At 65.9% G+C, this 15731-nt stretch overlaps 1 protein-coding gene across 2 annotated transcripts in view; it reads left to right on the top strand.

The window, feature by feature from the left end:
• The first annotated feature begins 8957 nt into the window (after window positions 1–8957).
• MKNK2 (MAPK interacting serine/threonine kinase 2) overlaps window positions 8958–15731 on the top strand; it is a 14600-nt gene continuing 7826 nt past the window's right edge. Inside the window, exons 1-10 of one of the 2 annotated variants that reach the window (XM_051639617.1) lie at window positions 8958–9029; window positions 9117–9334; window positions 11628–11709; window positions 11874–11975; window positions 12134–12231; window positions 13236–13315; window positions 13802–13875; window positions 13963–14067; window positions 14421–14476; window positions 15073–15168. In XM_051639617.1, coding sequence (XP_051495577.1) covers window positions 9287–9334; window positions 11628–11709; window positions 11874–11975; window positions 12134–12231; window positions 13236–13315; window positions 13802–13875; window positions 13963–14067; window positions 14421–14476; window positions 15073–15168 — 741 coding nt within the window. In that variant the 5' untranslated portion in view covers window positions 8958–9029; window positions 9117–9286. The remainder of the gene's footprint in view (window positions 9030–9116; window positions 9335–11627; window positions 11710–11873; window positions 11976–12133; window positions 12232–13235; window positions 13316–13801; window positions 13876–13962; window positions 14068–14420; window positions 14477–15072; window positions 15169–15731) is intronic. The other variant, XM_051639618.1, reaches the window with a different exon arrangement.

The following is a 15731-nucleotide window of genomic DNA, read 5'->3' as shown; positions in this document are numbered from 1 at the left end:
ATTGTCCTGACTTACCTCTGCAATGTCCTTGTACCCAAGGGCTGATCATCCCAGCTCTAATACTTGGCTGGACGTGGGCAGGGAAGGTGAATTCAAGCTTTTACCAGCTTCCTATTGGGCTCTTTGCTGCCACTGAAAGGAGCCATCGAGGCTGGCTGACGGGCCCAGGGTTCTGCATTCAGGGTCCCCAAGTTATTTTCCTGCGTGGGAGGGAAGTAACAGACTCCAGCACCGCAGTTCCTGCCTGTACCAGACCTGGCCGTGTCCTGCCTGCAGCACCAGCTCCTGCCCCCCCCCCCGTGAGTCCCTCCCTGCCCAGCAGAGGTGCGGGAGCCCTGTATCCCCGGGTGGGAGCTGCTGGAGGCTGCTGTGGCTGGAGCCCCCGTGGAGCTGAGATCCACCGCTGCTGGGGAGAGGGTGCAGCAGCCCCTGGGAGCTCCCGGCGTGAGGCTGGATCCTGTGCACGAGAAGAGAAGGGCACGAACCTTCAGGGACCGCAGTGCCGGGCTGGGGGGGCTGCGAGCGGGTGCTGGGCAGAGCCAGCTCAGCTCACACCCCTTCCCAGCCCCTTTTTCCCTTTCACACCAACCTGGGATCCCGAGAGCGCCGTGTCCGGGGGTGTGGAGCCCCTGCGGGGCGCTGCCTCTTTTAGGGGGGAAAGTTCTGGCCACTTTTATGCGTCTCTGCAAGGGGAAGAGGAAGAAAAGCACCCTTAGAGAAGAGGCGCCGGGCCCGGCAGCGGCAGCCGAGCCCTCCTGCCCGACCTGCAGCCCCGCAGGATGTTGCCCAGACAGGTTTGCAGGGTCCCCGCAGCTGCCCTGGGGCTCTCGCTGCTTCTGCCTCCGCCTTCCCCCGTCACCCCCGCCCCGGCAGGTCCGGCTTTTATCTCCGAGAGCCTCTTTGCTCTCCCGTGAGCCGCAGCTCCTGCTTGCAACTCACGCTCTGCAGAGCAGCGGGTGCAGCGACCACCCAGCCTGGGACCTGACCCGCACCTGCCGGTAATTCTGCTCGTCTCCCCGAGCACCCGTGGGCTGCAGACCCAGGTGTCCCGGAGATGTTGATGAGAGCCCGTAGGAGACCAGATTTGCAGCTCTCCTGCGTTGCAGGCGCTGGGCGGAGCAGGTAACGTGCTGAGGGCTCCAGCAGCCCCCCCTGCCGCAGGGCTGACCCCTTCCCAAAACACACAGATGGCATCTGCTGGAGGAGGCCAGGCTGGTGGGCTGCAGAGCAGCCTGTGGTGGCACGGAGGGGGCTGCTGCTGCCATATGTTCAAAGGGAAATGTTCCCTCTCCTTGGCCCAGGGAGGTGTCCCTGCTGGGCCCTGGGAAACGCTGGCTCACCCGGCACCTTCTCCCTGCTGGGCTCCTCCAGCCTCTGAATGTTGAGGAGCTCAGGAGCCTTCACCTCAGTTCTCATTAGGGTTTGCTTAAAATTGGCCGTTGGTTTCTGAAGCTGAGGAGTAGCAGCAGCAATTGCACGAGCCCCTTGGAAGTCAGGCACAGGGGAGGGGGTCTCAGGGACTCCTGTGGTGTCTGCAGCCCTGTGGAAACGTCCCTGGGATCTGTGTGGGAGCCATGTCCCTGCCAGGGGAGGACAGGGATGTCCCTGGGCACTGCTGCCTCCCCGAGCAGCAGACCCTGCCCAGAGCACTGCTGGGGCTTTGTTGTGACACAAGCAGGTCCTTAGCCCTGCCCTGACCCTCAGGGGAGCTGCTGCCCACGGGTGCCCCAGGCACTGTCCTGTGGCTGCACCAGCCAGGGCATGGACCACCCTCTGGAGGGGCCACGGGCAGCATTCCCCATCCCTGGAAGGTGCTGCCTCTTCCTGTACGTATTCCCTCCCCTTGCACCTTTGGGTTTGGGGAAACAGGGGCACAAGGTGGCACAGGACCTGTCCCCAAGCAGCTCTGCTATCACCCTCAGCCCCCTCCAACCTTGGCAGCCCCGTGGCCTCCTGCTCCTCCCTCCCTTGTCGCTGAGCTGGCAGCAGCAGCTCCCAGTGCTCTGAAATGTGCTTTGCCTTTTCTCCCCAGGACAGCTGATGCCTCTGAGGCCAGATCCCCCCCCCCGGGGGGCCCTGCAGGGCCTGACAGCCTCCCAACCCTGACCCACTACCTCCCAGGCTGGGGGGATGAGGCTGTGGGTTTGTCCCCCTCTGGTTTTGGTCTCTGAGACTCCCAGGAGGAGGTGACAGCAAGAGGGGACAAGGGGATGGTGACAGGGATGGCATGTGCTCCCCTCTCCCTGGAGCAGCAGGGCCAGGCTGGCAGCCAGCAGCTCCCTGGCCCCGAGCCGGGAACACAGGCAGGACCTGGTGGCCCTTCTGGGAAGGCACCGGAGCAGGGAGTGCCTGTCCCCTTCCCATGGCTCACATGGAGGACATCTGCTGTGTCCCGTGCTGTCCCCACGGGAGGGGACATTCCCTCACTGGCTTATCCAGCACTTTGCCAGGGGCGGGTTTAAAAAAGGGTGTTGGGTTCTGGAGTCCCCAACATGAGAAGGACATGGAGCTGTTGGAGAGAGTCCAGAGGAGGCCACGGAGATGATGGGAGGGCTGGAGCAGCTCTGCTCTGGAGCCAGGCTGGGAGAGCTGGGGTGTTCAGCCTGGAGAAGAGAAGGCTCCAGGGAGACCTGAGAGCACCTTCCAGTGCCTGAAGGGGCTCCAGGAAAGCTGGGGAGGGGCTTGGGACAAGGGCAGGGAGGGAGAGGACAAGGGGGGAGGGATGAAAAGTGGCAGAGGGAGATTGAGGTGAGACCTGAGGAGGGAATTCTGGGGTGTGAGGGTGGTGAGAGCCTGGCCCAGGTTGCCCAGGGAAGCTGTGGCTGCCCCATCCCTGGCAGTGTTGAAGGGCAGGTTGGATGGGGCTTGGAGCAACCTGGGCTGGTGGGAGGTGTCCCTGCCCATGCAGGGGGTTGGGACTGGATGATCTTTAACGTCTCTTCCAACCCAAACTAGTCTGGGGCTTGATGATTTTTGCTCCTGGTGAACAACATCCCCTGCAAAACCCAAGAGGCTGCTGAGATGCAGCTGCTGGCACCCAAGATCTTCCCACATGGAATACACAGGTCCCTGCTGTGGCTTCAATGCCCTTTTCAAACAGGGAAACTTTTTTGGTGGTTGGGACTTTTTCTGCACTTTCTAGGAAACTCTATGATGACCCAGCCTGCACCTCCCCTCCCTCGGTGTTCCCCAGCTCACCTGCAGTCACCAGGCTGCAGGGGGTCAGGGCTGTTTTGTGGGTTTCACCCCTTCTTGAGGAATCTGGAGGATGGAGAGGGGCAAAAAGAGCCCAGGGTGTTTAAAAGCCACCTGGAAATGCTTCTCCCATCTGCCACCAGCAACCAAGGTGGGACCCCAGCATGGCCTGGAGTGAACCCCCTCCCTGCCCCTCTCCCCAACACCCTGAACCTGCAGCTCCTGGAGCTCCTGCCCTGGGCTCAGGGATTTCCCTCCCTGAAGCCTCTGTCCATCTTCCCTGCTGGTGCCCGTGCCAAGGCCTGGCCCAGCCCCACCAGCTCCAGCTCCTTGTCCTGGGTTCTGGCTGGTGTTGGGTGGCAGAGCTGGCTGTGTCCCCACCAGGCTGCTGGGGGACAGGGTATGTTCCCCACTGAACTGGTGTCAGAGACACCACAGGCAACTGGCATCTCCCCTTCAAAGGCTTTTTTTGGGGTGAAACCACCCAAGTTTGTACCCTTCCTGGGGGTGCCCTTGCCCAGCTGGGGGTTATGGCTGCTTCTTAACCCCACGGCATCTTCTCCAGCTGGGAAAACTGAGGCACAGCACCAGCTTCCCTGCTTTGTGTGTGGCCACCCCTCCTCACTCTGTGGCCACATCCTGCTGCTGTCCCCAGGCCAGGCAGCTCTGCCCTGGGGGTCCCTGGGGAGGGAGGCTGGGTGACCCCCAGGCATGTGAGCCAGCACAGCTGTATGCCCACGTGTGCATGTCCCCTGTGTCCCCCGTGTCCCCTTTGTCCCATCCTGCAGCAGAACCATCGCTGGGAGAGCCAAACCTCTGGGTTTCTGCCTGGCAGGAAATTCCAGGTTTTTTTGCAAGATTTTTCATTTGAAACAGGGCCAGGGCCTCCAAATGCTCCTGCTTCCAGGGAAGACAAGCTGGGCCCTCCTCATGCTGGGGAAATAACCCAAGGAAAAGGGGTTTTTATGGGGTTTTTCCCTTCCAAACTGGAGCAGCAGGGCAGGGGAGGAGGAAGCTGCAGGGAACGGGGCAGGTTGTGCCACTGCCAGGGGGGTGGTGGGTGGGCAGGTGGCTGGGGCAGGGTGACCACAAGGGTGACCACCATGGCCTCTGGCCCAACCTGTGCTCCCACCCCACCAGCAGCCACCTTCCAGCCCCTCTTGCTTCCCTGTTTTCCCATGTCAGCACATGGGGTTCCACCAACCCATGGGGAACCTGTCCTGCTGGCACCAAGGGGCCGGGTGACATGTGGGGACACGACCACTCCAGCTGGGTTTCACTGCTCATTGATCCCATCAAAAAATGGGGCACGGTGGGTTTTCCTGCTGCCATCCCTGCTTTGTAGCCCCCGAGCTGCTGGGTGTGATCCCCAGCAGGAGGGTGGAGGCCTTGGGGGGGGGCTCAGCACCAACATTTGTTATTTCCTTTAAAAAACGGGGGTGCCCCACACTGGGAGCTCAGGCCATGAGCTGCTGACACCTCCTCTTGCTGGGCACCATCATGGACCCTTCCCCCACTGCTGCGTGTGCCAGGGGCACGTGTCCCTGGAGCCACTGGAGCAGGGACCTGCCACAGCCCTGCTGTGAAGGGGGGTGCAGCACAGGACCCCCCGCTCTGGCCCCCAAAACATGTATGCAGGGGAGGCCCAGGGAGAGCAGCTGGGGTTGAGCTCCAGGGGGGATTTTGGCTGGACCCCGTGTCCGCTGGGCAGGGGGGAAACATGGGCATGTGCTGGGGTGAACAGTGGGGCAGGAGAGAAAACTGTGTGGGGCAGTGCTAGCATGATGTGTGTGTGTTTACATGCATGTGTGCACATGTATGTGCATGTACATGTGTGTGTGTACGTGTGAGCCACCCTCAGGACTCCACCATGATGCCCCTGGACAGGCTGCATGTGTGTGTGTGTGTGTGTGTGTGTGTGCACACGTGAGGGCTGCACATACGTGTGTGAGTGCACACGTGCTGGCTGCACATACGTGTGTGAGTGCACGTGTGTGCCAGCACCCTGCACCAGCAGGACGCCCAGCCAAGCAGCCCCGGGGCACCCACAGCCTGAGACCTGAGGCTCTCATCACACCCATGGCCCTGGCCCCCCTGCCCGGGTGTGAGCGGCACCAGCATCACCCCAACACCTCCTGGGCTGGGGCCTTTTGCAGGGGGGGCAGCAAGTGTGCAGGGAGCGTGGAGTGTGAGCAGTGAGCGTGGAGAGAGCCTGCAGTGAGTGTGCAGTATGTAGTGAGTGTGCAGAGGGGCCAGGAGTGTGCAGGGAGTGACTACTGAGCTGTGGAGTGTGGGCAGTGAGTGTGCAGCAAGTGTGCAGAGAGTGTGCAGCAAGTGTGCAGAGTGTGCAGTGAGTGTGCAGTGAGTGTGCACTGAGTGTGCAGTGAGTGTGCAGAGGGGCCAGGAGTGTGCAGGGAGTGACTACTGAGCTGTGGAGTGTGTGCAGTGAGCGTGCAGCAAGTGTGCAGAGTGTGCAGTGAGTGTGCAGTGAGTGTGCAGCGAGTGTGCAGAGTGTGCAGTGAGTGTGCAGTGAGTGTGCAGCGAGTGTGCACTGAGTGTGCAGTGAGTGTGCAGAGGGGCCAGGAGTGTGCAGGGAGTGACTACCGAGCTGTGGAGTCTGGGCAGTGAGTGTGCAGCAAGTGTGCAGAGTGTGCAGTGAGTGTGCAGTGGGTATGCAGTGAGTGTGCAGTGAGTGTGCAGCGAGTGTGCAGCAGGCACAGAGGGCAGGTGTGCCAGGTGTGACACAGACACGCAGGGGTCAGGCCAGGGCCCCACGGGGGGCACACCTGACACGCGCAGGACACGCAGGGCACCCGCCTGGAGCACGCGTGGCACACGCAGGGCACGGCAGCACAGGCGCAGGGAGCCCCTGGCCAGCAAGCGCGGCCCCCGAGGGCTGGGCGAGCTCCTGGCTGGCCCTGGTGTCCCCAGCAGAGCGGGCCCCCCCGGCTGTGCCCGGGGCTGCGGGCGCTGCCGCCCTGTCCCTGTCCCCGCCGGCTGGGTGACCTACATGGCAGCGTGGGCAATTTTGGAGGCGTGTGGCTCCTCCGCCTGCGCCGGAGCCACCCAGGGGGTGCCAGCACACCCTGTGGCACCAGCCCTGTCCCCTATCCCTGCCCCCTATCCCTGTCCCTTCTCTCTGTCCCTGTCCCCTGCCTCCCATCCCTGTCCCTGTCCCCCCTCCCCTGCCCTGTCTCCGCTCCCATCCCCTTTCTCAGTCACCCATCCCTGTCCTGTTCCCTGTGCCCACCCCCTGCCCACCAGCCCTTGTCCCCCACCTCCCGTTCTGCCCCCTGTCCCCATCCCTGTCCCCTGTCCCCATCCCTGTCCCCTGTCCCCATCCCTGTCCCCTTTCCCCCATCCCCCATCCCCTGTCCCTCCTCCAGCCCTGGGAGCCAAAACCCTGGAACGACCCCCCCCCATCCTGCACCACCTCTGCGCCCACCCCCCCACCCCCCCCTGCCAGCCTGGGGTAATTGGGAGCCCTCGTTAGCAGCTCTAATAAAGCAGAGTCGGGGCGGGGGGGCGTTGGGGGGGTGGTTTCCCTGGGGGCCATGGGAGCAGCAGCCAGAGACCGGGAAAAGCAGGAATTTGGGTGGATTTGGAGGGGCCTGGGGGGGGGGAAGGAATGGGGGAGGGGTGGCAGCCAGCACCCCATCGGGGTGACCCTACCGGGATGGCACCGGTGGCGTGGGGAGGGGGCTGCAAAGGGGAGGGGGGGCTGCAAAAATGAGGGGGGGGGCTGCAAAGGGAGGGGGGGCTGCAAAAGGGGGGGGGGGCTGCAAAGGGAGGGGGGCTGCAAAATGGGGGAGGCTGCAAGGGGGGGGGGGCTGCGAAAAGGAAGGGGGGGTGCAAAGGGAGGGGGGCTGCAAAAGGGGCGGATGCAAAAAGGGAGGGGGGGTGCAAAAGGGGGGGGCTGCAAAGGGAGGGGGGCTGCAAAAGGGGAGGGATGCAACAAGGAAGGGGGGGGGCTGCAAAAGGGGGGGCTTCAAAAGGGGGGGGCTGCAAAAAGGAAGGGGGGTGCAAAAGGGGGGGGGGTGCAAAGGGAGGGGGGGGGGCTGCAAACCCGCAGCAAAACATCCCCGAAGACCGGGGGTGGGAGGAGGAGGAGAAATGGGGGGGGCGGCAGAGGGTTCTGCCGGGGCCGGGGGGGCTGGGGGGTGACGCGGGGGGCGCGGCCTGCGCGGGCGCTGCAGCCACGCGCGGCGGGACCGCGGCCATTGGGCCCCGCGCCACGAGCGCGTCCGTGCTCAGCCCGGGGGGGGGGGGGGGGACACGACACGACACCCACAGCGCGACGGGCACCGAGCCTGGAGCGGGGGTCCTGCTCCCCGCACCCCCCGGGCTGCGGGGCTGAGCACGGCCCCGCTCATGGCATGTGTGGGCTGGGGGCGGGGGGGCCGGGGGGGGCAGGCAGGGGCACCCCCAGCCCTGAGCCCCCGGGGGTGTGGAAAACGGCCACGGAGCCCGAGTGTCCGGGGGGACCCCAAGGGGTGTCTCTTGGTGTAAGAGGGGGACCCCAAGGAGTGTCCCTGTCCCTGGGTGTAGGGGCAGGGGGGACCCCAAGGGGTGTCTTTGCCCCTAGGTGCAGTGGGGGGGACCCCAAGGAGTGTCCCTGTCCCTGGGTTTAGGGGCAGGGGGGACCCCAAGGGGTGTCATTGTCCCTAAGTCCAGCGGGGGGACCCCAAGGAGTGTCCCTGTCCCTGGGCGCAGCGGGGGGACCCCAAAGGAGTGTCCCTATCCCTGGGTGTAGGGGCAGGGGGGACCCCAAGCGGTGTCATTGCCCCTAGGTACAGTGGGGGGGACCCCAAGGGGTGTCCCTGTCCCTGGGTTTAGGGGCAGGGGGGAACCCAAAGGGGTGTCCCTATGTCCGGGGGGGGGCTGGTTGGGGTGCCTGGGGGGGGGTGTCACTGTCCCCTGGTGTGGTGCAGGGGGGTCTGAGGGGTGTCCCTGTCTCTGGGTGCAGGGCAGGGACGGACTGGGGTGCCCCAGTTTGGGTGCAATGCCGGGGGGGGCGGGAGAGACTCGGGGTGCCCTCGCCTCTGGGTGCAGTGCAGGGGGGTGGCCGGGGGGGTGTCCCTGTCCCTGAGGGTGTCTGGGAGCTGGGGGTGCAGGGAGCCCCCCAGGGGGGTGTCCCTCCTGTCCCCCACTGCAGCTCAGGAGCGGAGCGGGGGGGGGGGGGGTCCCGGAGCAGCACCGAGTGGTGGCCGGGGGGTGTTTGTGCCCCCGGTGCGGTACGGGAGGGTTCCCGGGGGGGGTGTGTTTGTGTCCCTGGTGGGGCCCGAGGGGGTGTCCCCGCCCCGGGGCGCCGCGCGGGGGGGTGGGAAGGGGTGTTTTCCTGGTTGGGGGGGGGGGGGCGGATTTATTTGTGTCCCCAGTGGGGCTGTTTGTGGCGGCCCTGGAGGGGGCGGCGGGGGTTGTATCCCGGGGGGGGGGAGGGGGTGTTGCGTTTGTGTCCTGGGGGGGTGGGGGGGTGTTGTTGTGTCCCCGGGGGGGGGGGAGTTTGGTTGTGTTTGTATCCCGGAGATTTCCGGGGGTGGGGGGGGGGTGTGTGTGTGTGTGTTTGTGTTCCCGGGACGGGTGTTTGTGTCCCGGGGGCTCCGGGACGGGGATAGGGAGGGGGGTGTTGTGTCCCCGGTGGGGGTGTTTGTGTCCTGGGGGGGGTGTCCCCGTCCCGGGGGCGGGGCGGGGCGGTGCGGGGCGGGCCCGCTCCCCGCTATAAAGGCGCGGGGGGCGGCGGCAGCGCGTCCCCTCCCGGCGGCGGAGCGGAGCGGAGCGGGCGGCGGTGCGGGCTGCGGTACCACCAGCAGCGGCGGCTCTGCGGGGCCGCGCCGGTGAGCGCTGCGGGACGGGGGGAGAGCCGGGCTTCCCGGGTGGGGTCACAGCCCTGCTGACCCCCCTCCTTGCTCCTCTCCCCGCAGGTCTCGGCCACCCCCCGGACTCCCCTCCGGCTCTGCCCGTCCCTCCGCCCTCCCTTCCTTCCCCCCCCCCCCCGCATCTCGTTTTTTGCTTTATTTTTCTTTTCGCGGCCCCCCCCGCCCCGTTTCTCCCAGCAACGCCGCCCCCCGCCGCCCCCCCCTCCCGCAGCAAGATGGTGCAGAAGAAATCAGAGATCCCGGGTTTCCACCGCTCCTTCAAGGTAAGGGGCGGGTTGTCTCCCTGGGGATGCTTGGGGGGGGGGGTGGGGGGGTGGTCCTGGGACCGCGCCGGGGGGGGGTTCCGGTGGGTCTCGGGGGATGCTCCGGGGTGCGGGCAGGGCCGGTGCGGGCCCGAGGCGGCCGCATCCTGCGCTCTGCAGCGCTCTGCGCCGCATCCCCTGCCGGGGGGGTGGGGGGGCTGCCTCCTGCCCGCCGCGCCCCCCGCACCCCCCGAAAGACGGGAGCACCCGGGGTGCTGTCACCCACAGAGAGACCCCCTCTCCCCTTTCCCCTCGCCCTGGGGGTCCCGATGCTCCCGGAGGGAGGGTCTGCAGAGCCCTCCCCCCCCCCGGCTGGGCTCGGGTGCTCCCCCCAGCTTCCCCCCCCGCCCCCCCCCCCCGTAGCTGTAGCTCCCACGGGGGGTCCTCGGGGGGTGGGGAGGGGACCTGTGCTGTTCGCCCTACCGAGCTGCACCCCTTCACCCCGAAAGTGAGGTGCGGTGGAATGGGGGGGGTCTGGTGCCTGCGGGGCGGGGGGGCTACAAGGGCTCCCCGGGCCCATCCCGGGACAGACCCGGGCACCTCCTCCGGGCTGTGGCAGCGCCCGGGGGTGACTCGGGGCACCCCCAGTCCCCGCCGTGCCCCGTCATTCCGTTGTCACCGTTGCGGGGAGGAGATGGGGGTACGGGAAGGGGGGGTGGGGGGCCCGATCCTGAGCGCTCCCCGTCGTCCCTGTCGGTGGCTTCGCGGGATCTTTGTTTAGTTTGGCTCCGAGGGATGCTGGGAGCTCACCCGAAACCTGCCCGGCTTATTTTAGCTGACACCTAATCCTGCTTTTAAGGTTTTTTTTTGGCTGGGGTTTGGCTCCCACCCCCCCGCCCCCCCCCCCAATTCCCCACCCTCCTCCCACTCCCCCCCGTCCCGAGGGTGGCCGGGGACAGGGACGGCTCGGATGTGCTGATGGGTTCGGTGCGCAGCGTCGGGCCCCGCGTCTCCCCTCCCCCAAACCTTTTGTGTGTCGCTGCTGCGGCAGCTGCCGGGGCCTTGTGCCCCCCGTGTGTCCCCCCTCGCTGTCCCCTCCGGGATCCTCGTCCTGCCCTGATGCAGAGGGGTTTGCCCGGGGTTGGGAGGGGGGGGGCAGGGGTGGCTGCCCTGATGCGGGTGGGGGGGTCTTGGCTCCTGGCTTGGGGAGGGGGGGGCAGCAGCTGAAGGGTGATGCTGCACTCCAAGAATTCAGGTTTTTTGAAGGGGTGAAGCTGGCAAAGCGCTGGGCAGGAATATTTTGGCCTCAGAGACCTGGAATGGTGCTTGGGGGGGGGAGGTTGCTCCTGGCGTCCCGCCCCCCCCCCCCCCCCCATCTTGCACCATGGTGGGGATATCCCTGCCCCTGCCTCCCCCCGAGCCACCCCAGCAGCCAACGGGGGTTTTCTGGCTGTTTCTGGTGGTGTCACCGGGGTTTTCGCTGTCCTGGGGCTGGCAGCTGGCCCGGGCACCGGGGCACCGGGCGGGCTGGGAACGCTGGGCGGGCTGGGAACTCTGCCGGCAGCTGCTGCCTCCGCCCAAACAGATTTCGTAACCCCGCAGAGGACGGGGCCCTTTCCCCTCCCTGGCTGGGCACCCCAACACTGCCCCGACCCGCCGTGGGGCTGCTCAGGGGACAGAGGGTCCCCATGTCCCCTTTGGGGTGCTGGCATGGGAGCCACTCGGGTTTGGGTGGGGTTGGGGGCAGCAGTTTTCATGCCCTTTGCCCATCTGGGGTGCTGGGAGGGTTTGGAGAGGGGCCTGATCCTGCCTGGTCAGAGATGTCTTGCAGCCCAGCAGGCATGGCATCCCCACTGTCACAGGCTCTGGGCCACCATGACCTTGCAGGGAGCTGGGAGGACATGGTTGTGGTGGCTCCTGAGCCCATCCTGCCCTGTGGGGTTTTTTCCCCCCCCTCTCCCCTCACCGTAGTTCAGGCGTCGGTGGAGATTTGGGGTTGGTGGAGGTGGTGGCCCCAGCCCCTGTGTGCTGGCGTGGAGCTGCTGGCGTGGAGGCATGACCTGGCAGCACCATCCCCATCAGGAGATGTGGTCAAACCCTTCCTCCTCCTCCTTTTCCTCCACCCATGGCCCTGCCTGGGACTCTTGCCATGTCCCTCTGGCAGCAGCTCTGTGAGCTGGTGTCCTGCACCAGCAGGGCAGGTGAGCAGAGTGTGTGCCAAGGCCAGGAGTGTGCCAGGCTCCATGTCCACCCTGTCGGCTGGTAGCAGCTAGTCCAGTGCCCACCATCTCACTCCTGTCCTTGGCCCCCACAGGGACAAAACCCCTTTGACCTGGAGTTTGACCAGTCCAACCACCTGGAGCCCGTCTTCAACTTTGAGTGCCCGACCCGTCCCGGTGAGCTGAGGGTGCTGCCTCCCGGGGAGGGGTCTCCTCCCATCCTTGCCCCTGGCACGTTGGGCCCTTTGCCACTCCCCCAGAGATGTGGGGGGGCTGCCCTGGGGGTGGCAATCCTGGGGGAGAGGGGGGCGACTCAGACTGGTGGCTTTTCTCCCGTGCAGACATGCCTTCAAGTCAACCCATCGATATCCCGGATGCCAAGAAGAGGAACAAGAAGAAGAAGCGCTGCAGAGCCACCGACAGCTTCTCTGGCAGGTTTGAAGGTGAGTGGGGGTTGTTTAGGACTTCCCAGGGGTCCCCCCCCGGGTGTAGGGCAGGGCTGGGGCCCTGCTGGTGTCCCCAGGCTTGGGGACAGCCCAGGGAGAAGGGACAGGTGTGCTGGCCCATGAGCTGGCAGCTCAGGTGGCCTCTCCCTTGGCAGATGTTTACCAGCTGCAGGAGGAGGTGCTGGGAGAAGGGGCCCATGCCAGAGTCCAGTCCTGCATTAACCTCATCACCAACAAGGAGTACGCAGTGAAGGTAAAGCAGGACTGCAGACCCAGCTCCCTCCCATCCCTGCCTCAGTTTCCCTTTCCATGTCTTGGCATCTCCCAGCCCCCTCTGACCACCCGGTGCTGGCACAGGGTGAGGTTTTCATGGAACTGAAGGGCTGGAGAGGGGCAGGAGTGCAGCAGGGCCAGGCCATGCAGGTGGCACATCATCCTCTGCCACCACCCAGCTCCAGGTCCTTGGTCAAACCCCCTTAGCCACGCTCCTCTCCCTGTGAATTAGGGCAGATGGAAAATTAAATTAATGCTTGTGACGCGTCTGGGGACTCGGGACAAGTGGGGGGTGTGGTGCCAGTGGGGTGACCAGCTCCTGCTGGCCCCAGGGAGGGCTCCTTGCTCCTGTAGGCACATGGGCACTGGTAGCACCCAGCCCACTGTGTGAGGGGCTGGGATGGGCCCCCTGTGAAAGGGCAGCCACATGAAAGGGGAACATGGCTTCATCTGTCACCTGGGGGGGCCTTTGGGTGCCCCAGTGGGGAAACTGAGGCAGTGGGGAGGGCTGAGCAGTGGTGGGGGGCCCAAAGGACTGGGGCCAGTGGGAGCTGTCCCCCCACCATGCCATGGGTGGGGACCCCCTTGCCCACCTCCCATGCCATGTCACCGGGCACAGGCTGTGCCGGTTGCAGTGGGTGTGAGAACCCCCTGCCCACCCTCTATGCCATGTCACCGGGCACAGGCTGTGCTGGTGCAGTGGGTGGGACCCCCTGCCCACCCCCCATGCCGTGTCACCGGGCACAGGCTGTGCCAGCCCTGGCCCTTGGCAGTGTCACATGGGCCCCCTCCTGGCGGTGGCCCCGGGAGGGAGGGACTTGGCTCTGCTGCCAGGAACAGCCTGTTCTGCTGCCTTAACCCCTTCGGGCACCCCCTGCCTGCCTCTGCCTGGCCCTGGGGGGTCCCCAGCACCAACTGGGAGGGGCTGCAGGGCTTGTTGGTGTCCCCAGCCTGGCAACTCCCCCCGACTCATTTTTGTTTCAGATCATTGAGAAGCGCCTGGGACACATTCGCAGCAGGGTCTTCCGGGAGGTGGAGATGCTGTATCAGTGCCAGGGACACAGGTAATGCAGGGTGGCCACTGTCCCCACCCTCACCGTGGCCACAGGGAGTAGGCTGAGACCGGGCTGACACTCGAGACACCCATGTGCCCCAGCCAGGCTGCCCTCCCACCCACGCTCCCTCCCCGGGAGCATCTCAAGGCGCCGTTAACTGGTGGGCTATGACAAGGTTGGGGGGCCAAGTTGGGGTGGTGCTGGGGCCGAGCTGAGCTCCACCAGGGCTGGTCCTGGAGAGGGGTGAGTGAGCCAGGAGGGGCTGCCAGCAATCAGGGAGCTGAAAGTCCCTCTTCCCCCCCCCCTGGAATGCAGCCGAGAGGCCCCAGCCGTGTGGTTTCAATCACTCCAAATGCAGCTTTTCCATTCTCTTTCCCCCCCTACACCTCTGCTCTGGGGGTGTGTAGTGAGTCGGTGTGCGGGGGGGGCTGTGGGGATTTGGGACCCTGGGAAGGATTTTGGGAGGATGCTGAGCTGATACCTCTGTCCCTGCAGGAACGTCCTGGAGCTGATTGAGTTCTTCGAGGAAGAGGAGAGGTTTTACCTGGTGTTTGAGAAGATGAGAGGAGGTGAGCGTTGGTACCAGTGTGGAGGGGAAGCCGGGGTGGTGGGACCCCTGCCATGAGCCCCCCAACTCTCCTCTCCTCTGGCTGCAGGCTCCATCCTGACCCACATCCACCGCAGACGCCACTTCAACGAGCTGGAGGCCAGCATGGTGGTGCAGGATATCGCCAGTGCCCTGCACTTCTTGCACAACAAAGGTGAGCTGGGATGCCCTGGGGTGTCACCGTCCCCCCCATCCCCCAGGGGGGCTCCTGCCTCCCCCCATCCTGCCCAGGGGACAGGGCTGGCCCTTGGGCAGGCAGGGTCAGGCCCAGCAGCATCACGAGGCTCTTGGTGGTGCTGAGCCTGTTCCTCCGGTTCGCCCGGGACCCGGGGCCAATTTTTTGGTGGTGATTTGGGTCAGGGAGGGCGGGATCCTGGTGCCACCCGTGGAGCTCTTGCCAGGGAGGTCTGAGAGGTGGGGGGGGGAGAGCAGGGATTGGGAGGGGTATTTGTGGGGGGTGGATGGGATTTTTGCCCTCATCGTTTCTTCTCCCCCCTCCCCCCCCAGGAATCGCACACAGGGATCTGAAACCAGAAAATATTCTGTGCGAGAGCCCTGACCAGGTGAGTGGGTGCAGCTGGGTGGGGGTCCCCACGGGGGATGCTGCTGGGTAGGGGGGCATATGGGGGTGTTGTGCTGGGGGGGGCACACAGGGGTGCTGTGCAGGGGGGGCCCCCCAGGGAGGATGCTGCTGGGTGGGGGGGCACATGGGGGTGTTGTGCTGGGGGGGGGCACACAGGGGTGCTGTGCAGGGGGGGCCCCCCAGGGAGGCTGCTGCTGGGTGGGGGGGCACATGGGGGTGTTGTGCTGGGGGGGGCACACGGGTGCTGTGCAAGGGGGGCCCCCCATGGGGGATGCTGCTGGGTAGGGGGGCATATGGGGGTGCTGTGCTGGGGGGGGCACACGGGTGCTGTGCAGGGGGGGCCCCCCAGGGGGGATGCTGCTGGGTGGGGGGGCACATGGGGGTGTTGTGCTGGGGGGGGGCACACGGGTGCTGTGCAGGGGGGGCCCCCCAGGGGGGATGCTGCTGCCACTGCAGCACATATTGTGGTGTGTGGAACATGAAACCAGCCAGCACTCCTGAGCAGCTGCGGGGTGAAAGCAGGGCTGAGGGTGCTGGGGGGGTCACCGGCTGCTCTTTTACCCCCCCCCACCCCAGGTCTCCCCAGTGAAAATCTGTGACTTCGACCTGGGAAGCGGCATCAAACTCAACGGCGATTGCTCCCCCATTTCCACCCCGGAGCTGCTCACACCGGTGAGTGTGCAAACCCTGGGGAAAAGGGGGGCGGGGTTGACCGTGGCGGGGGTGGGGGGGGCCCCCCCTTCCGGCTGCCCCCCAGGTTTTGGGGATGGGGGTGCATGCTGCCCCCCACCCTGCTCATCACTCCCATCTCTGCTGCTGCTGTTGCTCCCCGCCCTGGGGGCGAGATGCGGTTTCATAATGCAGGGGAGGGGGGCTGGGTGGTTGGGGGGGGCTGGGCGGTGTGGGGGGGCTGGCGCAGAGCCCGGGGGGGGCCGGGCGGTGCAGGGAGAGGAAGGAGAAAGAGGGGGGGTCTGGCTCAGAGCCCAGGGGGGCTGGCTCAGAGCCCGGGCTGCCATGAGCCTTAGCAACAGCCGGCCCGGGCGGTGCGGGGAGAAGTGGGTCAGGGCTGGGGGGGCCTCTGGGGGGTGCCCACCGTGATTTCCCTCGGTGGTGGGTGGGAAGAGGTTGGGGGGCCCCCCCCTCAGCTGCGGGATGCTGTTTGCATGTGATGCAGACCCTGCCGGGTGGACACCTCGAAGGTTTTTGGGGTGAACCCACCATATTGCAAGGAGCCA

Source organism: Apus apus, chromosome 24 (genome assembly GCF_020740795.1).
Source record: "Apus apus isolate bApuApu2 chromosome 24, bApuApu2.pri.cur, whole genome shotgun sequence".
In the NCBI taxonomy this organism is placed as follows: domain Eukaryota; kingdom Metazoa; phylum Chordata; class Aves; order Apodiformes; family Apodidae; genus Apus; species Apus apus.
Note: the sequence above shows the minus strand (reverse complement) of the source record. Positions and strands in the feature narration are given on the sequence as shown.